General features: G+C 35.1%; 1 protein-coding gene across 5 annotated transcripts in view; it reads left to right on the forward strand.

Annotated features, from left to right (window-relative positions):
- The window catches only part of RPS6KC1 (ribosomal protein S6 kinase C1), a 306,592-nt gene that overhangs the window by 118,901 nt on the left and 161,232 nt on the right, over positions 1 to 26,459 (forward strand). For 4 of the 5 annotated variants that reach the window (XM_077157789.1, XM_077157793.1, XM_077157790.1 and 1 more), the window contains one exon: positions 15,020 to 15,382. In XM_077157789.1, the coding sequence (XP_077013904.1) occupies positions 15,020 to 15,382 (363 nt within the window). Of the gene's footprint in view, positions 1 to 2,028; positions 2,128 to 15,019; positions 15,383 to 26,459 lie in introns of those variants that run through there. The other variant, XM_077157792.1, reaches the window with a different exon arrangement.

Consider the following 26,459-nt stretch of genomic DNA (forward strand, 5'->3'; position numbering starts at 1 on the left):
GGGCCAGAGTGGTTCTGTAAGGGACCTCCCTGAATTTCTGGAAAGTGAATCCCCACAGAATCGGGCTCCAAGAGAGAGTTTGACTGAACATGGACCCAGGTAGTCATTTTGGTGGAAGTCAGGATTGGAAATGCAGTTATGCAGGAAGAATCTGTGAAAAGTCCTTTTGCCTAATGGTTTGGGTCCCAGTGAATTACATGCACAGCTGACAAGTTTTTGCAAAATTTGCATGGAGCCATGCCAGCATGGACTGAAAGGGACAGAAAAGGGATGAATTAAAGGAAGAATAACTTCAAGGTCAGACCCATGGAAGCTGAGGTCTGGACCGGAGATATCTCCTCAGGCTAAGAGAGTGGACCCACCCATATAGGTGGAAAGGGTGGTCCACCCCAGTGTTTGGAGGGAGTGGGCCTTGCACCTCATTGTTCAGAAAGAGTGCTGTCATTCCAGTGCTCAGAGAAGATAGGCCTACTGTACTAGATTTTGCAGAGAGATTGACCACAGTGCTGATGGTTGGAGAGGGTAGAGTGCACACCTTGTTTTTGGGTGTTGTTTTGGCCATTGTAAAGGCACTTGGAAGCAGTAGTACTGTTGCTCAAACAGGACTGGAAGAAAAAATATCGAACCATAGAGGTCTGTGATCTGACTCTTAGACCTTGAAATGAGTTTGCCCTATTGGGTTTCAGAATTTTTTGGAATCCATGGGTCATTTCTTTTCATTTCAATTTCTCCCTTCTGAAATGGGGATGTTGACACTATGCTTCTGCCTTCTTGTATATTGGGAGCAGATAACTTGTTTTCTAGATTTCACATATCTACAGACAGAAGGAAATTGTGTCTAGGACAGATCACACCCATAACTGAATTTGATGAGACTTTGTACTTAGCATTGTTTCTGAAATGACTTAAGGCTTTTGGAATGTTGTGATGGTATGAATGCATTTTGCATGTAGAAAGAACATTTCTTTTTGGCATCCAGAAAGTGGACTGTGGTGGCATGGAGCTATATGTACCTTATAAAATAGTATTTTTAACTTAATCCATTCCTGTGGGTGTAAATCCATGGTAGGTAGGACATTTGGATGAAGTTGCTTCAGTTAGAGTATGATGATCTAACTCAGTTAAGATGGGTCTTTGTCCTATTAGTGGAGTCCTTTAAAAGCAGAATGAAATTCAGACAGCGTGAGAGAAAAGCCATAGGGAGCAAATAGCTGAAGGTCAGCAGAACCCAGAAGAGAAGGGAGAGACCAAGAGAGGCCACCATGTGCACTGTTATGTGACAAAGGAACCTAGGACCAAGGATCACTGGCAGCCAGCCCCAGAATAGGAAGAAAGCATCACCTTGATCTGGACATTTTCCTGGCTTCGAAACCATGAGCTAATAAATTCCCATTGTTTAAGCCAACCCTTTAGGTGGTATTTGCTTGAACAGTCAAGTAAACTAAAAAAATTGTGGAATTAAAAAGAGAGATTAGGTGACACAAGGTGTGTGTGTGTGTGTGTGTGTGTGTGTGTTTCCTAAAAAAAGAACATAGAAAACATTTTTTCAGAGTGGCTTAGATTTGATTTATATGAACATAAAATAATAGACTATATAATATTTCTTGATAATTTTCATGAGTAAGAATTTACAGTTAGGGAGATTGCCTTGTGGCATTAACATGGGAGGTAGCCATAGTCTTATTTCAGTGATGTTTTTGTGAGGTATGTAATGCTGTCATATATCCAAGTCATATATATTTTATGTATTGATGCCAAATTGACATAAATCTGTTCATGTAAATTGATTTTGTAGGAGTAACTAGTTCTCATTCATGGTATGGGCTGATACAGTTATTTATTTATTTTTTGGTGCTACCACACTGAGAAATGATTAGCCTTTTATTGTTTTTCATGGCCACTGTTTTGGTTTGCCAAAGCTGCTGGAATGCAATATACCAGAAATGGGTTGGCTTTTACAATGGGGATTTATTAACTTAAAATTTACATTTCGTAGGCCATGAAAATGTCCCAATTAAGGCATCAGCAGGATGATACCTGAGCACTGAAGAAAGGCCACTGGCATCTGGGACACCTCTGCCACGTGAGAAGGCACATGGCTGGCCTCTGCTTGTCCTTTGCTCCCAGGTGCCATTGCTTTCAGCTTCTCTTCCAGCGACTTACTCTTTGAGTTCTGTGGGTTCTCTCAGCATCTCTAGGTCTTTTCTCCCTTTGTTGAGCTTTCTCTCCAGGTGTTTTTCTCTGGGCTCTCTCTGGGTGTTTCTCTCTGAGCTCTCTCCAAACTTCTCTTCCTTTTATCCTCTCGTAAAAGTCTCCAGTAAAGGATTAAGACCCACCTTGAATTGGGTGGGTCACATCTCACTTGAAGTAACCTAATCAAAATGTACTACCCACAATAGGTCTGCATTGGAAGAATGGATTAAAAGAACATGATCTTTTCTGGGTGCTTAACAGCTTCAAACCAGCACGTCACTCCCATTGATTTAAGGCAACATATATTAACTTCAATTTAGTGTTCTTTGCTTGGGGCCATCTGCCCAGAAGTCTCTGTTTGTCCTCAGTATCCTTGACTCCATCCTTATTCTTCCAGTCTCATAGTAAAACATTGTTTCTAGTGATTTTACTCTATAATCTGGCATGTATTTTGAAAAAAAAAAATCTATTCTCCTTGACCAGTTTTGATCTGATTTTGGAAAATCTAGTCCTTTCTTAGGGGACCAGTGTGATTCTGTTTCTAGAACAGGTTTTCCTGGAAGGTGACTTTTCTGGATAATCTGATCTGACTATAACCTGAGAGATTCCTTACTGTTTACAAAGAGGGCAGAGTGTTTTCTCTCTGCAAAATGCACTGATTCTGTGACATCCAATAGAGGACAAGTAGGAAGGTTAGAAAGCTTTGTAGGAGAGTATTAAATGAAGATTATAGTTCTTAGAAAGTCAGAATATTTCTTTTCTCTCTTTGATTTTTTGATACAGAAATTGAAGATTGTGTGATTTGGGAGTTACTGTATTCTTGTGATATCCATAATAAGCTTTTATTAATAGGTGGGAGTCAGCCAGGATATGAGAAGTTTGTATTATTTTTCACAAAAAAATGTTGATTGTGATGATTACAAAATATATATATTCCTGTTCAAGTTCTGGTATCTACCTATGCAAAAAGAACATATGTGTGTGTGTGTGTATTCCTTCTAACCTCCAGTATTCTGGAGCAGCTAGAAGGAAAAATCTGAAATGATGGAATGGTAGCCCATGACAAACTCTGGGTTCTATTTTGTGGCTACTTGTTGAAGAGTGCTTTTGAAAATTATTACTCATTTCTTTCTTTGCTTTGTATATATACATTATACAATAAAAAAGTTAAAAAAAATAAAACAGAAAAGATCATATTACCATTTTTAATGCTTTTAAAAATGAACAAAATAAAAAAAAATTAAATTGCAGAAAGTTATCTTGAGGGACTATAGAAATATTAAACTTCCCTAACTGGGGAATTCTTGATATTCTCTTATGCATTAGGACTTCCAATTTATTAAGCCAAGCCGTCCATCTCAAGGCTTGCCCTTATGAAACTTATTTCCACAATGGCAAAGCTAGGCCTACATGTAATTACACCTAAGAATCACCCCCAGGGCCTCTTCTGTTGCCCAGATGTGGCCTCTCTCTAAGACAACTCTGCAGATAAACTCACTGCCCACCACCCCCCATGTGGGACATGACTTCCAGGGATGAGTCTGGTCTTGACATAGTTGGATTGAGAATGTCTTCATCACCAAAAGGGAGGAAAGAACTAGAAAAAAAAAGTTTCAGTGGCTGAGAGACTTCAAATATAGTAGGAGGTCATTATACTAGCTTTAGCCAGATATTTCAAACTACCACAGCATGCTACGCCCAACCAGCAATATTGCTGAATAACCTAGGGAGTACCCTGGGTTCTTAAGTATTTTTTTCAGAAAATCCTAGGCCTGATAAGAACATCAACCAGTTTATTCCTCTGCCCCATAAGGTCAACACCTCTTTCCAGCATGAAAAAGTTAGAATGGTCATTGTTCAGATATCCCTGAGGATTGAAAGATCAAATGAGAGGGAGGAGTGGCAACTGAGAAATTAGATTTAACAAATCACTACAGACTCATTATATAAATATTTATTTTTAGTGAGAGGATCATTTTGACAAAGAATATTCTTCATCTTATTTTAGTTAATAGCAAAATCTATTTTTAAGACAGATATAAAGTCTGCACCGTGTAGTCTAAGTTGACAAAATATACAGTCTAATTAAAAGTAATTTAAATTTAAAGTTGAATTTAGTGTAAATGTCCACTAGGTGGCACCACGAGAACTCTAAATCTCCCTGTTACTGGGATAATTACAATACTAGGACCATCTATATTTTTAGAGAATATATTGCTTACTCAACTTGAAGAAGTTATTTTTTTCTCTTATGCCGCGGTCCAGCCGCAGCAGAGGGAACGGGCTTGAAGGTGTGGAGGGTCGTCGGCGCGAGAAGAACACCAAGAGACAGCTTAGAGAATTTTTCTTCTGAGAAGAGTTGCTTAGATTTATTTTTGCTTAACTGATTTTATACCCTTATTTTTGGCAAGGAAACAGGTATCACAGAATCATGGTTGTGTCATGGCTTACGTTTTAGGTAAAGTTACAGGTTCAGGGAAGCAAAGCGAAAGTACACGTTTTGATTTTCTTAGGAACACTTACACAAGATTTTAATAGCAGCAAGATATTGGCTTAAACCACAGACATTGTGTTTGCAGTTTTCTGAGTTTAGACTTTCTTTTCCTATTATTCTACAGGTGAGGCAATATGTCAAGACCTATTTTAATCTGGTTAAAGGTTAGCTTGTTTTGATTAAAAGGTTACATTGTTTGCTTAGATTTTTTATTGTTTTATAGCAATGGACCAGTGCTGTGGTGGGGGAGTAAATTTCCAGGATGGCTCAATGCAGGGTTTTTTAATTGTAAGTGTTTACTTTCTATGGGGTACTTTTCTGTGACTTGTTCTAAAAGCACTTCTGCCTGCTGTATCTGCAGCATGACTTGCTTAATGGGGGCGTCCCAACCTAATTTTTTCCAAACAGTTATTAACAAGGTTTTGCAATTTGTACAATTTGTATCATTTTTTCCAATTCTTTTGCTTTCTGATTCGTTTTGATATAATGCTTGGAGCACAACCAGCAACAAGAAACACACAATTAGTGTCGTTAATCCCAGTATTTTTCTATTACACCATTTTATGCCTCGTCCTCTTTTGGGGCGTTGAAGGCCTTGCCACCGCCCTTCCTTCCACGGAACTGTGTCAAACCGGGGAGGAAAAAGAGGACGCGGCACTCTTATGTGCTTATGTACTCAACTTTATTCACTGTTCCTTATTAATTGAATTTTCTCTAGTGAGGGAGCTTAAAATAAATAGGAAAAAAGAACAGAATATTACTCTCAAGCATAAGCAAGATGTTAGTATGTATATAAGACAATGGGTACAAATGATATAAGTATTGACTCTTAAAAGTCCTAGTGCTGTTAGGGGTCTTGTGGGGCAAATAACAAAAAATTCATGATAAGTAGTGATAATAAAAGTTTTAGAGTGGAAGGAACTTTGAGAATGATATAGTTTTTATTTTCTTATTTTTAAATTTTTTTGTGTTTCACAGTATCATCATATAGCAATCGACTTTTTTTGTCTTTTGTGAAAAATAACATATATAGAAAAAAAGCAATATATTTCAAAGCATATCGCAACAGTTAGTTGTAGAACAGATTTCAGTTTGGTATGGGTTACAATTCTACAATTTTAGGTTTTTCCTTTTAGCTGCTCTAAGATACTGGAGACTAAAAGTATATTGATATAATGATTCAGCAATCATACTCATTTGTTAAACCCTACCTTCTCTGTCTAACTCTACCATCAACTTTGATCTTTCTCCCACTTTTTAGGGTTACTTGGGCTATACCCATTCTAACTTTTTCATATTGGAAGGGGCTGTCAATAATGTGGAAACAGGGGGATGGAACTAGCTGATGTCTTGGAGAAGCTGGCCACTCTGCATTTCAGGACTTACCTGGTCCTGAACCTCCCATCTGGAGGTTGTAGGTTTCTGGAAAGTTACCCTTGTTAGAAGGCAGTGATCCGGTTAATTGAAAATAGGAATTTCAGAGAAATTAAGCCATGTTCCCAAGACATTCCAGGTGTTTAGTAGCAATAACAGAATTGCATTTTCAAATGAAGAGATTTAATTTTATGCAATCACAGAACTGTATTTTCAAATGAAGAGATTTAATTTTATGGAGAGGAGACGGTAAGAGTAATGCTTAATAGAAGTAGTTCATTCAATATGAGCTACTTGGGTTTTGGTAACAAGTTTGATTTCCTGGACCCCAGAGGACGTTCTGGGGAGTGGCAGAATAAAAAGCTTCATTAGATGAAAAAGAAAGTCAATTAGTAGATCTTTATTGTTCATGATAATATCATTGTATTAGGGTCTATAATTGTGAGCAATGTGTTGTTTTCCAAACTTACTCTTTTTTTGATCAAATGAACAGTATTCTGATGTTCTTTTCATACATTTTCAAGGGTGAAACATTAAATATATTCCAAGGACAAGTGAAGAAAGGTTACCATCAAGTTTTAGATTGAGGTATTCACTTAAAATTGTATTTATAAGAGCTTGTTTCTTTATAATGGAGACTGATCCTTTGTTCTGTGGGCTATATATCTTGCCTTGTGCTTGAAGCATGAGTCATTGTTACTAGGAAAAGTAGAATTTCCTTTTATTGCTTATGGTAGTATTTGAATCTTGTGGTTGAGTGAAAACTATCAGCTGGTAATAATGAGGGCATGCATTTTATATATAGTTCAACCATGAGGGACTATCTGTTGTCCTAAAAGAAAGTGATATTTTTAAAGGTGGTCTTCAAATACAGATTTCTGATAGTTTATACTAAAGATTTATTCTATGGCAACTCAACCTTTTCTCATACTATCTTTCAGAAATGGTGTCCTAGACAAATTTCACTATCCTGCTCAACTGTGAGCAATGTAAAGCACAGAAGGTGGAGGATAGGTAGTTGAACTGTGGTGTGACACAAACCCCTTATGTCCATAGTTGCTTTTTATAAGTCACCTGATTTTTCTCTGATACCCCTGAGACTTGAATCTCTGTGACATGAACTTGGAGGCAGAACCCTTTCATAGAAGCTTTGACTCCCCCTCTCCCCTGCCTGAATTACTTTCAAAAAAGATTTGGGTTTCAGACTTGATATTGTTGGTGAAAGATACACTTTTTACTCTGATGATGGTTCAGAGGGCCCCTTGAAGTGTCGATTGACTTCAGGTTAGTTTTACTTTTCACGAATAGTCTCTATATTGTATCAAGTGTCATTTGTTGCCCTGCGATATCTACTATATGCTTTCTATTCCTCTACCTTAACTGAGACCCTCTTTTGCTTGCCTCTCCTTAAATCTTACTTGTTACCTTTCTTTCTAGGTTTAAGGGTTCTCCTCTCCACTTCATGTGATATTTGCATGTAGAGTTGTATAAAACAAATTGAATGGTAGCACTGTGATTTTTAGGAGTTCTGCAAACACTATTAAGCAAATGTATTAAAGATATCAATTAATGAACTAGGCACTGAATATTTAAATATATAAATGTACAGATTCAATGCTGTGGTGGTGAAGGGGAGTTTTGAAATGCTTATATTCCTTTCTTTCAGCTTGTTGAGAAAGGAGATCTAGAGATTGTTTAAATATGGAAGACAAAGTAGTATCAGAAAATGATTACTTTCAGTAGTGTATGGTGGAAGATACACGAAGGGTCCAACTTTAAACTTTTCAGGTAGGGTAGGGTGTAACTTCAGAGGAAAATTAAAGGAAGATGATAGGCAAGTATCAGGAGATAGTCTGCTCTAAATAGATTTGTCTTTATAACCATTTATCATTTTTCTCTTAAGTTAGGAATTCCTTGGCATTGACTGCTGGATGATTTCATACAGGTTTATATTTAGTAAATTGTGTCTCTGTATAATGTATTTTTATTCTCAAATTCCCAATTTTAGCCCTTATTGCATCTCCTTGATATCCTTCACATTCTAAGCCTTAGGGACTGGCCACATACGTATAAAGTATGTAATGATTTACCTATAATACAACCATACAGAGAAAATCATTGTTAATATTTTGTGTGTCTCTAGACTTATGTTCTGTGTATGTGCTTCTGTATCTTAATTAGAATTATATTAATTTACAGCTTTACAGTTGTCATTTTTGCATTATATATGATGATTGCTTTGTCATTGAAAATTCCTCTGTAGGAATTTGAATAGCTGCATACTATTTTATCATAGGGATTATCATAATCTATTGTTAGGCGTTTATGTTTTCAATTTTTTGCCTATAATTTTTGTGATGATCATGTTTGTATATAGATCTTTTTGTACATCTCTGATTGGTTTTGGTATAAATTTCTGAGGTCAAAGTTTGCATTGCCAATTGTTTTCCAAAAAAAAATTAAACCATTTTATATTCTCCAGCATGAGAGTGCCTGTAATATATATTCTTAAAGAAATAAGTCTTTTTGTTTCTCTTAACTTCTCCCAGTTTGGCTAAAACAATTCCCTTCTTAACCTGCTAGTTTTTGTGTGTTTACTTTAAGAGATTATTTCATTTAGGAATTAGGTAGATTTTGAAAAGGAGAAATTTGTATTTACCTATTTATACTTTATTTTACCATCTAACTTTCTTGCTAGATACTTTGATACTCTTCCTTTTCTGATCTAATTTTGTTTATTCATTATTTACTTTGTCAATGAAGTAGGGTTGGAAAAATAAGAGGATTGGAAAGATAAGTGATAATGTCGCTAAATTTTTATGTCCATGAGGCAAGAAACTGAGTATACTATGACTTTACCCTCTGGCACTTTGGCATTATTGTTCTTGTTAGAAAGGAAAATCAGGCAAAGCATGAAATAGTAAACTGAGATAGATGATGTGAGAGTGACAGGATACAGGAGAACAGACAAAAGCTCTAGAAAATAGCATTTTCTTTCTTTTATAATTACCTGTGTTCTAGTTTGCTAGCTGCCAGATGGCTTTTAAAAGGGGGAATTTAATTAGTTGCTAGTGTATAGTTCTAAGACTGAGAAAATGTCCCAATTAAACAAGTCTATAGAAATGTCCAATCACAGGCATCCAGGGAAAGATACCTTGATTCAAGAAGGCTAATGAAGTTCAGGGTTTCTCTCTCAAGTGAGAAGGCACATGGCAAACACAGTCACAGTTTCTGTCTGGGATGGAAGGGCACGTGGCAAGCAAGGCATCATCTGCTAGCTTTCTCTCCTGGCTTCCTGTTTCATGAAGCTGCCCTGCAGGCATTTTCTTTCTTCATCTCCAAAGGTCGCTGACTAGTGGGCTCTCTGCTTCTCGTGGCTATGTCGTTCTCTGCTCTCTCTCAATCTCTTCGTTCTCCAAAATGTTTCCTCTGTTATAGGACTCCAGAAACTTATCAAGACCCACCCAAAAGGGTGGAGACAGGTCGTCACCTAATCCAGTTTAACAACCACTCTTGATTAAATCACATCTCCAGAGAGATGATCTGATTACAGTTTAAAACATGCAATATTGATTAGGGATTATTCTGCCTTTATGAAATGGGGTTTAGATTAAAACATGGCTTTTCTAGGGGACATCCATCCTTTCAAACCGCACATCCTGTATAAACCAGAAATTTTGTTTTGTTTTAAATTGTCCATTTGTTTATTAATTTTATTGAACCAGATTATTACATAATAGTATCATATGAGGAAATAAACTTGTGTTGAAATATGTGCAAACTTTTTAATGAGTGTTTTAAAAAATCTCTTATGGAATTTATATATTTCTCAGAATAATAGATAAATGACTTTATAGACTGCCGTAGAAAATTTTGATTGTAAAGTGTTGACTATATAGTTGAAAGGTCAAAGAACTGAAAAGATTTCTGCTAGACCCAGTGAATCTCATCTGAGATTGAGTTTAATGAAATCTTGTTACTTTTAGAGAACAAAATTAGGTTTTTTATGGGTATTCTACAGATTTAAAATAAAACTAAAAATAACATATTGACAGGGTCTCAATGAAGTGTCTAAAGCTGATTTGAAATTTGACCTTAGCTGCCAGTAACATTTAAAAAAAATATTTGTTGAGAAATCTACACACACACACACACACATATAGTCCTTACATGGCATACAATCAATAGCTCACAGTATCTTCACACAGTTGTGTATTTATCACCATGATCATTTTTAGAACATTGGCATCACTCCAGAAAAATAAAAAACAAACAAACAAAAAAAAACAACTCATATATACCTGTGCTGGTTTGATAGGATGTATGTACCCAAGAAAAGCCATGTTTTAATCCTAATCCCATTTTGTGAAGGTAGCCATTTCTTCTAATCCCTATTCAGTACTGTGTGTTTGAAACTGTAATTAGATCATCTCTCTGGAGATATGACAATCAAGAGTGGTTGTTCAGCTGGATTAGGTGAAGGTGTGTCTCCAACCATTGGGATGGGTCTTGATTAGTTTTTTGGTTTCCTATAAAAAAAGAAACATTTTGGGGAAAGTGAGAGAATCTGAGAGAGCAGAGAGAATGCCACAGCACCACGAAGCAGAGAGTCCACCAGCCAGCGACTTTTGGAGATGAAGAAGGAAAATGCCTCCCAGGGAGCTGGAGAGGAAGCTAGCCGATGACGCCGTGTTCACCATGTGCCCTTCCAGCCCAGAGAGAAACCCTGACTGTGCTCGCCATGTGCCTTTCCAGATGAGAGAGGAACTCGGACTGTGTTTGCCATATGCCTTTGCACTTGAGAGAGAAACCCTGAACTTCACTGGCCTTCTTGAACCAAGGTATCTCTCCCTGGATGCCTTAGATTGGACATTTCTATAGACTTGCTTTAATCGGGACATTTTCTTGGTCTTAGAACTGTTAACTAGCAACTTATTAAATTCCCCTTTTTAAAAATTATTCTGTTTCTGGTATATTGCATTCTGGCAGCTAGCAAACTAGACAATACCATACCCCTTATGCCTCCCTCTCATTGATCCTTAGTATTTCAAACTACCCAAATTTTTACCTTTTACTTCCCCCTATTCTTTACTTTTTTACTCAACTGAGTCCATACCCTGGATAAAAGGAATATCAGACACAAGAATTTCACAATCACACAGTCACATTGTAAAAGCTATATTGTTATACAGTAGTCTTCAAGAATCAAGGCTAATGGAACACAGTTCAACAGTTTCAGGTACTTCAGCCACCCCAATATACCATAAACTAAAAAAGGATAGCTATAGGGCGCACAGATGGTTCAGTGGTAGAATGTTTGCCTTCCACATGGGAGACCTGGGTTCGATTCCCAGACCATGAACCACCACCCCTCCTCGCCAAAAAATAAAGAAAATAAGAAAACCTCTAGAATAACCTCTTGACTCTGTTTGAAATCTCTCAGTCACTGAGACTTTATTTTGTCTCATTTCTGTCTTCCCCCTTTTCACCAAGAAGGCTTTCTCAATCCTATGATCCTGGGTCCTGGCTCATCCCGGGGTTTCTGTCCCATATTGCTAGGGAGATTTACACCCCTGGGAGTCATGTCCCTCTAAGGGGAGGGTGGTGAGTTCACCTGCTGAGCTGACTTAGGAGAGAGGCCACATCTAAACAACAAGAGGTTCTCTGGGGTTGACTCTTAGGCCTAATTTTAAGTAGGCTTAGTCTACCCTTTGCAGGGATATTTCATAGGGATGAACCTCAAGATCAAGGGCTCTGCCTATTGATTTTGTTGTTCCCACTGCTTGTGAGAATATCAGAAATTCTCCAAATGGGGAAGTTGAATATTTCCTTCTTTCTCCCCGTTCACCTAAGGGGACTTTACAAATACTTCTTTATTCACTGTCCAAATCAGTCTGGATATTGGGGCATCACACTAACCTGGACAAACTACCAAAATCTCATACCCTATTCAAGATTCCATGTACTTACGGTGTTCAATTAAACTGACCATACAAATTAAATTAGGAATTATACTACCCAAAATTTAAATTTTGCACCAAATAAACATCTCTCCCTTGAGTCTCACACGTAAGTTTTTTGTTCATTTGTTTTTGGCATGGGCAGGCACCGGGAATCGAACCTGGGTCTCTGGCATGGCAGGCGAGAACTCTGCCACTGTGCCACCATTTCCTGCCCACAAGTTGAAATTTTAAAAAATATATATAATGATATTATCCTTTACCCAGTCTCCTGATATACTTAGTCCTATCCAGATCAGCTTCATTCATATCTCTACTCGATGTCTGATCACTTTCTCAACTTTTTAAACAGTTCCTGTATGGGGTACTGCTGACTTTCATAGCTTTAGAGCTCTAGCTCTGAGTCCCAGGTGTCACATAAATACCGGAAGTGTCTGGGAAAGACCATGTTATTAGCAAACAACTTAGGATTTGAGAATTTAGAATTAACAGTTATACTTCCTGTCAGTCTTATTTAATGATGTAAATCAGTGGCTCACAAAGTAAGTTCTTCATGTCCCCTGGGCATCCCTGACCCGTTTTCAGGGGTCTGCCAGGTGAAGACTATCTTGAAAATAATACTAAGACATCATTTGCCTGTTTCACTATGCTGACTTTTACACTGATGGTGCAAAAGCAATGGTGGGTAAAATTGCCGTGCTTCCCCATGAATCACAACAATGACACCAAACTGTATCAGTAATTATTGCACATATTTGCAGTAAAACTTATGCTGTATTACTTGAGAATGTCCTTGATGAAGCAGTAAAAATAATTTGTTTTATTAAATCTCAACCCTTCAGTATGTCTTTTTTTGGGGGCCATTTTTTTAAATTAAAGAAGTTATAGGTTTATAGTAAAATTGTGTAGAAATAGATTTTTATTCCCCCACACTGAGAGTTTTCCCTCTCATTAACACTTTACATTAATGTGGTACCTTTGTTACAGTTGATGAAACAGTATTTTCATAATTATACTATTAACCATAGTCTGTGGTTTACATTAGGGTTCACTGTTTATGTTGTATCTATGGTTTGTTGAAGGTGGTTAAAATAGGAAATGATATGCTGTGTACTTGTTACACACATGCAAAAAGAGTGATTATCAGATAAACTGACAGACAAACTATTGTTATTCAAATTTGGGTGCTTGGCAACTATTTTCTAAAAAGTGCATGAAGTGAACTGCTCTTTCAAGGAAGACGGCTGACGGTATTTGTTGCTAATGTCAAGCTTTCAACCTAAAACTAGGATTTTGGAAAATTAGGACATCTGCTTCATTTAGCTTTAGAGTCTCTCCAGTACTTAAAGAATTTTCACATGAGAATGGTGGTAATATTAACTATAGTAATTGATTAAGTTTTGGCTATTGTATAATGAAATGTGTCAATATTTGGAAGATCTGTGTATCTTAAGAAGTTATTGTTTTCAAAATGACCCATGTGTGATGTTATAAATTCAAACATGGATAAAGATCCATTCAATTTGCAAGACAGATTAGTAGATTTTAATGTGGCAGAATACAGAAATTTCATTGACAGGATTTTATGTTCCATATTACAGCTAAGCTTTAAGAAATTACCACTTGATGAGTTTTGGTATAATATCAAAGAAAATGCTCACAGTTATCTGAAAAAGCTACTATAATAGTCATCCCTTTTTCCGTTACATAGCTAATAGAAAAGGATGTGATTTCCATATCCTTCAACCAATACAACATATGGCAACAGATTAAGAACAGGAGATAAGAGAATCTAACCATCTTCTGTTAAGCTACAGTCTGTAAGATTTGCAGTTTGTGTTTGCAGTTACAAGATTTGCAAACATGTAGAACAATGACCCTTCTCACACTAAATATTTTTGTTTTGGTAAATATATTATTTTTCATAAAATTATGTTAACACGTAATGGGCTTTGAAATTTTCATTTTAAAATGAATTAGTACTTTAAAAATATTTGTTTTATTTTCTAAATATTATAATCTGCATCAACAAAAGCTCTTTGGTATTCTTAACCATTTGTAAGAGTATAAGGGAGGTTCCTGAGATCAAATATTTTTTATAAATATTATTATAAATTTTTATAAAATTTATAAAATTTTTATAAATATTATTATAGATCTTGTTCATTTACCATGAAGGCAGGTTTAGATGAAATGGGCAAAGTAATTTTCACTGCTTATTTCAGTTGCACCTATTATTCATTTTTTGTACCTTATTCTAAGGGGCAAATACAGATCAAGGTTCTCTCCAAAAGTTTGTAGAAGAGATTGAAACAATGAAAATTTCTAGAAATCCAGCCTTTTAAAAAAAGTAAATATCATATGTTTTCCAGTTATGGATGATTACCTAAAAGCACACCTGTGAAGATGCACTGGGTAATAGTTATACAGTTATTATATAATTGTTATATTGCGATAATTACAATTTAATGACAGTCTGTTTTGGTTTATATGCATTAACTCTATTCCTCATTTAAAGCCCTGTGTAAGAGATAGTATTATTAAGTAAACTTGCTGTTGGTCACAGAGCAAAGTTTTTTTTTTTTACAGCAGAGTTTTTAAGAACTGCATTCAAGATTTTTAAAAATCTCACTCCAGAGTTTGTACTTGTTTCCCTTTATCATAATACTATTATTTATAGCAACCGTGTATAAGACAGCGGCTTTCTATAAACATTTATAAGGTCCTTTGGTAAGGATTCTTTTTGATAGTAAGGCTAGATAAAGATATGTCTTTGGTTTTAGTTTGATAAGGCAGAGAGATTATATTCCAGAACTACAGAGTAAAAAAGTGAATGAACTAAGTTGAAACCAGTTGGTAGACACAGACTTCCATCATTAAATTATAGCTTTCCTCATTGAGTTGGCTAGTATGAAAAAAATGAATAGTGAGCATGATTTCTATTCTTTTGACTAATTCTCAATTTAATATCTGTTTATTATTGTGATCATACTTCTAGGTTTCTCCAGTGACAGTGATCTGGTATCTCTGACTGTTGATGTGGATTCTCTTGCTGAGTTAGATGATGGAATGGCTTCCAATCAGAATTCTCCCATTAGAACTTTTGGTCTCAGTCTTTCTTCGGACTCTTCAGCACTAGGGGCTGTTGCTTCCGACACTGAACAGAATAAAACAGAAGAGCAACGGGAAAATCGTAGCCTCTTTCCTGGCAGTTTAAAACCCAAGTTTGGCAAGAGAGATTATTTGGACAAAGCAGGAGAATTAATAAAGCTGGCTTTAAAAAAGGAAGAAGAAGAAGATTATGAAGCTGCATCTGACTTTTATAGGAAGGGAGTTGATTTACTCCTAGAAGGTGTTCAAGGTACAATTTTATCTATATCAATGTGTTTTGGCATGTTCTTATGTTGGTATCTGGAAAAAAAGTCTATCGATATGACTGTATCTTCTGTAGAATCCTATATAGAAACAAGGTTGAAAAAGAGAAATTACTGTTGCTTAAATGACCTACCTATGGATACCTACTTTTAGTTACCTGAGATGTAAAACAGTATCAGAGGTACTTAACTCTTTACTTTGATCAGTTGATCTAAAAACAGGCTTTATTATTTTTTAAATTAACACGTTTCCAAGTTTCTTGTATGAATATAGTCTGTTAGTTCTGACTTGACTCCAGTGTTCACCAGCCTTCAGCTCTCTCAGAAGTATTTTCTAGTGCATTTACGCTTGATGGCCTGAAGGGACAAAATGGAATGGGCTTTTAAACTGAGAAAATAAAGGGTCCTTGGATTTGGCTACTATTCTGTCCTTCATTTGTTGCAGCAATCCTTAGTAATTAATGGAGATATGGGGACATGTAGAGCTGAATGTAGCTAAGTGGTATAAGTAAAGCTTACTTTTTTTTTTAATTGTTAGTGTCAGCTTTTATTTTAGTCATCTACCTTTTTCTTATGAAGGCAGAATGAAACATGCTGTAGTTTACTGTTTAGACACAATAATCAAAGGTCATGTGACCTTTTTTCCAGTGATTTTCTTTCCAGAAAATCATCATCATTTTCATTGTTGTTCTGTGGTCTTTGACTTGTTAATACCATTCAGATCACACAATTTCCTGTATTACTAACACTTTTTTACTACACTGTCCCCACCCTAATTATTCCTGGTGTCTTGTAGCCCAGAATCCTACTGTTTTACTCATCCTATTGTGTAAACCTTTGGTCTTAGAATAGGGTGGTATATAGACTCAAACCTGGCTGGCTAGAGTGGCAGATGGTGTGGGTGAGAAGATTCCTACCTGCTTCTTAACTAGGATTTTGATCAGTCCTTTTGTTCTTAGCATTCATTGTCACTTCCACAGCTACCTAGTGCCACCACTTCCTGAACTCTTGGAGAATTTTATAGTGCCGTGTAAATCAGTCAGCTTTCTTGACTTTCCCAAGTCTTTAACCACTCAGTCATCTGCTTTGCAGCTTCTAAAATTTGTTGTTGCTATCTTTTCTCTCAGTTTCTTTGTCTCTGTAGTGTTTTGCCTTAAAAAAATTATTTTACTGCTATGTTGATGCTTTTTTAGGATGGAGCATATCTAAAAAAAGTGTATTCAATTTGCCATGTTTAACTGGAAATTCAATTTCACATTAGCTGCCTGTTTTGGTGGTCTTTGGATCCTGTTTATTTTTGGTGGCTATTATTGTCTTACTAAAATTAGTGATGCAACTATTTGGAATCTGTTATAACACAGTTTCACACAAATTGATTCTGTTATTCGTTTACTATTAATTTTGTTTGCCTTCTTGATAAAATTATGTAATTTCAGCTACCACTTTTAGGCTTATTTCACTCAACATGTCTTCAGGGTTCATCCATGCTGTCACTTATATCAGAAAATCATTTCTTTTTATGGCTGAATAATATTCCGTTGTATATATGTGTGTGTGCATGTATCTATATCTATATCTGTATCTATATATCTATCTATATCTATGTATCTATATCTATCTATAGATCACCTTTTACTTATCCATTCATTTGTTGATGGACACTTGGGTTGCTTCTACTTTTGTCTATTGTGATGAATGCTACTGTGAACATTGATGTACAAATATTTATTTGAGTCCCTGTTTTCAGTTCATTTGGGTATATACCTAGAAGCAGAATTACTGAGTCATATGATAATTCTGTGTTTAACTTTTTGAAGAATTACCAAACTGTTTTCCAAAGTAGCTGTACCATTTTATATTCCTGCCAACAATATCTGAGGGTTCCTAGTTCTACACATCCTCACTAACACTTATTTTCCATTTTTTAAATAATAGCCATACTAGTGGGTGTGAAAGTGTAAGGGTTAAAAAGCCTATGTTTATTTATTGGATATGTCATCATCAGGTATTAAATCTGTCACGTTATTGAACCATTGTCAACAGTGAACTTCACTGTGGTTCTTGTGTACTTTACTGTTTTCACATCCATGAATTTTTATTAGAAATAGAAGCTGAATATCCTGGCTTGCCACAACAGTGGCTTAACAATGATAAACTTTTACTGCAACAATTTGAGCTCAGGGCTGAGAAAGTTTTCTAAGTGAGACAATCTGCCTTCAACCATTATTAGATATCTAACACAGAATAGTTTTGAAAATTAGTTTTTTCATAGACTCGATTGTATTTCTTAATGAATTCAGCCTAAATTTAGAAGGTAAAACAGCACTTATAGGTGAAACTTATAGTGTGGTTAAAGTCTTTTGAGGGATAAAATAACTGACTCACAAGTAATGTCAGACTGCTTTGTGTGTTTCCCATGCTATCAAAACTTAACAAATCACATCATAGAAACTTTTAGGGTTTCTAAATGATAAACTAATTCTGAAGCCCCTTGTTATCATAGTTTGGCAGATCATTTTGATTCTAATTTTGTTTTCAAATGGTTTGATAGTTGTTTTTTGTTGTTTGGTAGTGGAGCATTCTGGTCTTAAAGATATACTCATTTTTTGTGCTTTGTCTTAACTCCTTTTGGGGTTTGGAGTTTAAATGGGTATTTGTTGCAAGCAGTCTGCTCTGATATTTTCCCCGTTTCCTTTCAAGTAGTTATGTGCTAAAACACTTCTGGTGTTTACTTAACATAAGAGAAAACACAGTGGTAAAACATTTTCCTAAAAGTCATTTCCATTTAACCTCAGAACACTTCGTAATATTACCACTTGATGGCACCAGAAAAGTAAAAATCTTTGCTTCAAAATGAGAATTTTGAATATTGGCAAATAACAAAGAATATATCATTTCATTAGTTACTTTTCTGGTTATAGTGGTGAATTATTTCTCCATTAGAGTTTGATACGAAATGCAATAAGTCTCTTTCTTAAGGAATGCTACCATTTAAACATTTTTTTCCTATTTGATAAATGTCTTTCTGAAATCATAGTCTTTTATTCCTGCCTTGACTGGTTTTAGTTGTTAATGTGCCATAAATATACAGAGTTTTTAATTGACTAATTGCCTTTAGTCCTTTATTGTTCATTTATAATGTGATCAATTTTTATGGGAACCACAATCATAGAATCCTATATTTTCTAAATCAATATGTAAAATAAATTCTGTTTCAGTCCTTATGGTTATACATTAGATTGTCAAATTAATGTCGGGCAATGGTTCTGGGCCATGCATTCTACTTAAAAATATACCAATCATCAACTAACAGACAAATAGGCATTATCATCTAATTTGTGGGGAAATTGGGGCTTTAGCATGTGAACTTATTTTGGCATTTATAAGCAGAAGAGATGCTTCCTTGGGGAAAGTTTGTTTCAGAGTAGCAAAACATCAAGATAGCCAGGAGTTCCTGTAAACAATTTATATTTAATTCTTGTTACAGTAGTTAGCAGTAGCCTTGGTTTGGATTGATATGTTTTATAATAAAATAGTTTCTTCTGGATACCTGATAATCCAGAGAAAAATGATAGTTTCTTTCAGAGTTAAGTAGGAGTGTTCTGTACAGGGCTTCTTATAGGTTGGAAAAATTTTGTTAACCATTCACTCTTGTATCCTAAGCGAGTTTTTCTGGGTTGTGAGTAGATCTGATAAAGATGGCTTGATGTTTTTTTTCCTTAAGTAGCATTTGCACAGCTGGGCATTGCAAATCTTAATAATAGCAGTTGTACTTAACTATCCAAAGCAGAGGCGAGGCATACCTGTTAGTGGTAACTTTGAATTCTCTTTTGATCCTGACCCTTTACTTATTCAGTAACCTCAGTTTAGAAATGACTCCTGAAATTAAGTTACCATCTACTCTTCTAAGCCCTCAAAGCTTTATGGAGTTAAGGGAAAAAATTCAAAAGTCAATGTTAAAGGAATCAGCTTGGTTCTTTGAAGAGACTGGTGTAGTATATGCCATCCTTCCATTTCCCATCTTGTTTAGATATTGATGGAAGTGGTTGATACGATTGATGTGTACTCTCAGTGTGGGCTTATTGGAATAGTTGTGATAATGTAGAGTGGCAAGTGGATGACATAAACGTCTTAATGAAATGTTTAATTGACAGCAACAACGATTTATCTATTACATACCTGTCATTGTACAAGGTATTTTTCTTACATTATTTTTAATTCTGAGAAGAACCCTTTAAGCTGAACATGGCTGGTCACACTCAGCTTTGTCTAAGGGCACTAATATTTAAACGGTTCAAACATTTAATATAATGATTATAAAAGCTTGGCACCTAGTTAGCAAGAATAATTATTTAAAACAGGAAGCTACCAGATGGCACGCATTGTTAGTATCATCCATCTGTGGGCTACATTATGAATTAGAGTTGATTTGAGAGCTGGAGTAAAACTTATTCCAGGTGCCAAAATAGCTGGTTTGTAAGGTAGATATTGTAATCCCCATTTTATAGGTGGAAGAAACTGAGACTTAAAATTTAAGCAGTTTGCTCAAGGACACCCAAGCCAGTAAGAGTTTTAATCAGTATTTAAATCTAGATCTTCCTGAGTCTAAATCTTGACTTCTTGACTATGTCATGTTACTTCTCAGAAATTTTCTGCCTAATTAAATTAGCTTTTGAAAATGGAGAAGCAGCAAGTCATTTTGTCATTTATGAGCAGAAGAGATCTTCCTTGGAGAAGCAGATTGTTTCAACTCATCCTCATTTTAAACTCTCAATCCCAAAATGAGGAGTTAAGACAGAGGACAAAATGGGTATATCTTTAAGACCAGAATGCTCCACTAGCATATTCTAGTTATTTCATAGAAGTGAGATCATAATACATTTACCCTTTTATGCCTGGCTTATTTCACTTAATGTGATGTCTTTAAGGTTCATCATTTTATAGCATATATCAGAACTTCTTCATCCTCTTTAGGGATGAATAATATTTCATTGTGTGTGTCTGCCACAATTTGTTTATCCATCCTTTTTTTTGATGGACACCTGGGTAGCTTCTATCTTTTGGCTACTGGGAATAATGCTACTCTGAAAATTGTTGGACAGATGTCTATTTGCATTCCTCTACTTTCACTTCTTTTGGATATTACCAGAAGTGGGATTGCTGGGTCATACGGTAATTGTGAGGACTCACGGAACCATTTTTCAAAATCATCTTCACCATTTTATATTCCTACCAACAAGGTATAATGGTTCCTGTTTATCTGCATCCTTACCCACGTTTGCTATTTTTCCTTTTTGAAGTTATAGCCGTTCTAGTGGGTGTAAAGTGGCATCTCATTGTGGTTTTGATTTGCATATTGTAATGGCTAAAGATGTTGAGAACCTTTTCATGTGCTTATGGGTCATTCATATATTTTCTTTGGACAAAGTATTCAAGTCCTTAACCCATTTTTAAATAGGGTTGTTTGTCTTTTTGCTAATGCATCCAATTTTGACATTATTCATTGCAGTGATTGTATATGTGTATATATGTACATATGCATACATGCATGGCTTTTATTACTTCCTAAATTGTTTTTATTCTTCCATAATTTTCATCAGCTAACTACTTACTTGTGGTATTGACACTAACAGAAAACTATGAATGAATGCAAAGTAGAGCTTACTGTTTTGTTTTCTGAAACAATTTGTGCATGAAAGGATTTACTTAATCCTTGAGGTTTTGTAAAACCCATTAAATTGGCTATTGCCTGTGTCTTCTGGGATGGTAAACTCATTGAATTTCTTTGGTGGTTATCAGGTTTATTAAATTTTCTGGGGCTTTAGGGGTACAATTTTGGTTATTTCCAATTTTTTATAAAATTACCCATTTATTTAAATTTTCAAATGTTTTAGAAATTGTTTATAGTACTCTTATATGATTTTTGAGAATAGCCTTATTGAGATATAATCTATATACTATAAAATTCATCCATTAGAAGTGTACAATTCAACAATTTTTAGTAAACTTACAGAATTGGGCAACCTCCACCATCACGTTTCCATCAAACCAAAAAGATGCCATGCGCCCATTTGCACTTACTTCTGTTCCCACCCCAGCCCCAAGCAATCACTATATATTTTCTGTCCCTCCATATTTATCTTTTTTTGACATTCATATAAATGGAATCACATAATGTGTGATTTTCTAAGTCCGTATGGACCTTTCACTTAGTGTATTATGTCTCTGTTAGAATTTCATTCCTTTTCATCACTAAGTAGTATTCCGTTGTCTAGTAGATGTATTGCATTTTGTTTATCCATTCACTATTTGAGGGACCTTTGGGGTGTTTCCAGTTTGGGTAGATATGAATAATGCTGCCATGAACATTTGCTTACAAGTGTGTGTGGACCTGTTTTGATTTATCTTGGATAGAATCTGAAGAGTGGAATTGTTAGATTGTGTGGTAAATTTGTGTTTAAAAATTTAAGAAACCATCAAACTGTTTTCCAAAGCAGCTGTAACATTTTGCACTCCCAGAAGCAATGTATGATGGTTCCAGTTTCTTCACATTTTTGCCAGTTCTTAATATTGTCTTGACTTTTTGATTATAGCCATTCAACTAAATATGAAATGGCCTGTCTTTGTAATTTTAATTTGCATTTCCCTAATGACTGATGATATCAAACATCTTTTCATGGGCTTCGTATATCTTCTTTTTGTTCTTTGTCTTTTTATTATTGACTTATAAATTTTTTCTATAGATTCTGGATAATAGCCTTAATCAGATATGTGATTCAAATATTTCTTCTAGTCTCTGGCTTGTTTTTGATTTTCTTAGTGGTGTTTTTAGTTGTGCAAAAGTTTTAAATTTTGATAAAGTCCATTTTATCCATATTGTTTTAATATACTTTCCCTTATATATACCTCTGGTATCCTATCTAGGAAAACCATTGCCTAACCCAGGATCACAAAATTTTCCATGTTTTTTTCTAAAACTTTTTGGTTTTAGCTTTCACATTTTGATATTTGATCCATTTTTTGTCACTTTTGGTGGATAGTGTGACTTAAGGCTTTAAATTCCCACATGCTACCCTCTTATTAACACCTTGTATTTGTATGGTAAATTTGTTACAGTTGATGAAAACACATTTTTTTATGATTGCACTATTAACTATAGTCCATGGTTTAACTTCTTAGTTATACAGTTCCATGGATTTTATTTTTGAAGTTTCACTCCAGTAACAAATGGACACCCTAAAATTTCCCATATTCAGGTATTTAATTTTGTGCTGTTACATTCACAATGTTGTGCTACAATTACCACCATCTACTAGCAAAACTCTATCATCCCAGGTAGAACTCAGTATATTTTAAGCATTAACTCCCTATTCTCTATCAACACCCTCTGCCCCATCCTCTGGTAACCTGTATTCTAGATTCTGGCTCTAGTTTGCTTATTCTAATTATTTCATATCAGTGAGATCATGCAATATTTGTCCTCTTGTGTCTGGCTTATTTCACTCAACATGTCTTCAGGGTTCATCCATGCTGTCACTTATATCAGAAAATCATTTCTTTTTATGGCTGAATAATATTCCATTGTATATATGTGTGTGTGCATATATCTATATCTATATCTGTATCTATATATCTATCTATATCTATGTATCTATATCTATCTATAGATCACCTTTTACTTATCCATTCATTTGTTGATGGACACTTGGGTTGCTTCTACTTTTGTCTATTGTGATGAATGCTACTGTGAACATTGATGTACAAATATTTATTTGAGTCCCTGTTTTCAGTTCATTTGGGTATATACCTAGAAGCAGAATTACTGAGTCATATGATAATTCTGTGTTTAACTTTTTGAAGAATTACCAAACTGTTTTCCAAAGTAGCTGTACCATTTTATATTCCTGCCAACAATATCTGAGGGTTCCTAGTTCTACACATCCTCACTAACACTTATTTTCCATTTTTTAAATAATAGCCATACTAGTGGGTGTGAAAGTGTAAGGGTTAAAAAGCCTATGTTTATTTATTGGATATGTCATCATCAGGTATTAAATCTGTCACGTTATTGAACCATTGTCAACAGTGAACTTCACTGTGGTTCTTGTGTACTTTACTGTTTTCACATCCATGAATTTTTATTAGAAATAGAAGCTGAATATCCTGGCTTGCCACAACAGTGGCTTAACAATGATAAACTTTTACTGCAACAATTTGAGCTCAGGGCTGAGAAAGTTTTCTAAGTGAGACAATCTGCCTTCAACCATTATTAGATATCTAACACAGAATAGTTTTGAAAATTAGTTTTTTCATAGACTCGATTGTATTTCTTAATGAATTCAGCCTAAATTTAGAAGGTAAAACAGCACTTATAGGTGAAACTTATAGTGTGGTTAAAGTCTTTTGAGGGATAAAATAACTGACTCACAAGTAATGTCAGACTGCTTTGTGTGTTTCCCATGCTATCAAAACTTAACAAATCATATCTGTATGGATTGATATCAGCATTTGGCAATACCTATCTGTAAAAATACAGTTTCAAAGATGAAATACATAAAACTCATTACTGATAAGCATTCGGACATGCACATTTTCAATAAATTTTAATGATAGGAAACACTGTCTTTGAACTATAATTAAGTGAAATATTATCACTCCAAAGAGAATTCCATTCTTCTCATTAATAGACCTGGTCTTTAAAAAAATTATACTCAGCTATCATTATTATAATTTGAGTATCACTGATAACAGTTTCTGGTAGTCTCTCATCACTCTTGTTATTTAGCAGTTTATTTTTGGCAGGGGTGGGGGAAGTACTGCATGGTCTGGAAATCGAACCCGAGTCTCCCACATGAAAGGCGAGCATTCTACCACTGAACTACCCGTCCATTCCCTTCACTCTTGTTATTTAAATCTTTGAGTTTGTCTTTGGCCCACAAAGCTTAAAATAGTGTCTGACCTTTTACAGAAAAAGTTTGCCAACCCCTGTTTTGAACCATCTACCTTCTTTTAAAGGTTTTTAAAATAACATTTTTTTTCAAACTTTTAATTAATTGTTTAATATAGAAAACTGAAAAGCACAAGAAGCAAAGAACACAAAAGTCATCTACAATCACAGGCAGTTTACAGTTTGACATATTCTTCTAGGTCCTTTATGTGTGTACACACAAGTGAGTAAACATTTTTATAAGGTTGAAATCACAAAGAATGTATCATGCTTTTTCATGAATATTTACCAGTTTAGGGTACAAAAGCCATGAGTGTTGTGATAGTCAAGAATACATGACATCAACTCAACTGGGGGAAAAAAAAAGCCTATTCCTGCCTTTCTTGGGGACAAAAATTTTGTAAAAGACAAAAATGGCAACAGGCCTCTGTAGGTATTGGCAAGAGTTGCAATTACTGCATTCCCTTAATGCTCGGTTTAAAATGAGACATAAAGCAAGGTTACAATAAGTATAATGCATCTAAGAGAATTCATTGTCATATCTGTATTGAAACAATAACAAGGCATGTTTCCATTCAGTTATTTAACAAGGTTTTCCTGTGGTGTAGCCAAGAGATGTGCACATATAGTGGTTACATCAAAATAGAAATAGGGACACATCTGCGTACATCCTTCCCCCTGGACTTTCCTCTGCCCCTCTGCAGCCTACCTAATGAACAAGTCCTGCTGCATACTGCTCAGAGGTGGTTTAACAATTCCATGTCAAAGATGCTTCTTTTCTATTGATTTAACAAAAAGGTACTTGTAAACTCATAAATTGACTACTTCTACTTTTTATCTTAAATTGTCACCTCCAGATAGCTAAAAAGCTTAGATGTTATGAATAAAAAAAATGAATTTTATTTGCAATAAATGCAGGTATTTTACAACAAAAAACGCACATAGAGCTATTATTATAATCTAAAACTGTCTTCTAGATATAGAGATACTAGCAAAACGCCCTTCCCTCTGCCCGTCCTCTTCCACCATTTCAATAACTAAGTAGCTCCAAGAGGAATGACTCCCAGAAGACAGTCATTCCTATAGACTAATACAAGGACATTTCTATACGGATTATTTTACTATGTCTTTTTAAAATATACTTTAGACATTAAGACTTGTCTTTTAATACATGGCAATAGCTAAAATGCCTGTATAGAATAATGGTCACATAATCTGAATTTGTCTGACATCTCACAGGCAAAGACCCCTTCCCTCTGCACTTCCTTCCCTCCTCCCCACCCCATCCCCCATTTATAGGGAAGACTTTGTTCTGAAAATGATGGAATTTTACTTGTGGAAGCAAAATTGTTAAAATACCTTCTAAGCATTGCAAATGCACCCATTTGATTGATACAGGTGAGAAGGGGAAGGATTCTAGGCCAGAATGCTCCTATTTAGAAGACACTTTCTGATAATTGCCTTTGTTACACGTATGTGGCTTATTCAGTGCTACTGTGTGTATTGTGGACAAATTTAAGTCCATTTATTTGAAACATCTAGTCTTTCTTGATGCTGCAAAGTATACGACATTTAAGAGTAGAGAGTGTGAAATAACACTTAAAATATTTTTTCTGTTAATAAATAGAAATGGCTGTATTTGGGGAATGGCATTGTTAAAACATTTACTTTTAATTATTGATATGTTTGGATTTAGACCTATCATTTTATTATTTGTATTTTGTTTTTTCCATTCTTTTATTTGATTGTGCCCCATTTCCTGCCTTCTTTTGGATGAGTTTTTAAAGTATTTTATTTTAATTTTTCTATAGATTTTTAGCTGTATCTCTTTACATTATATATTTGTAGTGATTGTTCTTGGTATTACATAGTATATACCTAACCTTTCTTTCAGAATTCTTCTTATAGTTTTTATTTCACTACTGAAAGTGAAATGGAGTAGTCTTACAAAACAGATTCCTTTACTTTCCTCCCTTTATATTTTATTTGTCCTATGTATTAAATACACATACATTGAAAATCCCATTGTTACATAACCCCAAGTTATAATTTTTGTTTCCAAAATTCATACATATTTTAAATAACATAAGAAGCCTTCTGTAATTCCATGTTTTCCC

The sequence above is a fragment of the Tamandua tetradactyla genome, chromosome 4 (genome assembly GCF_023851605.1).
Source record: "Tamandua tetradactyla isolate mTamTet1 chromosome 4, mTamTet1.pri, whole genome shotgun sequence".
Lineage (NCBI taxonomy): Eukaryota > Metazoa > Chordata > Mammalia > Pilosa > Myrmecophagidae > Tamandua > Tamandua tetradactyla.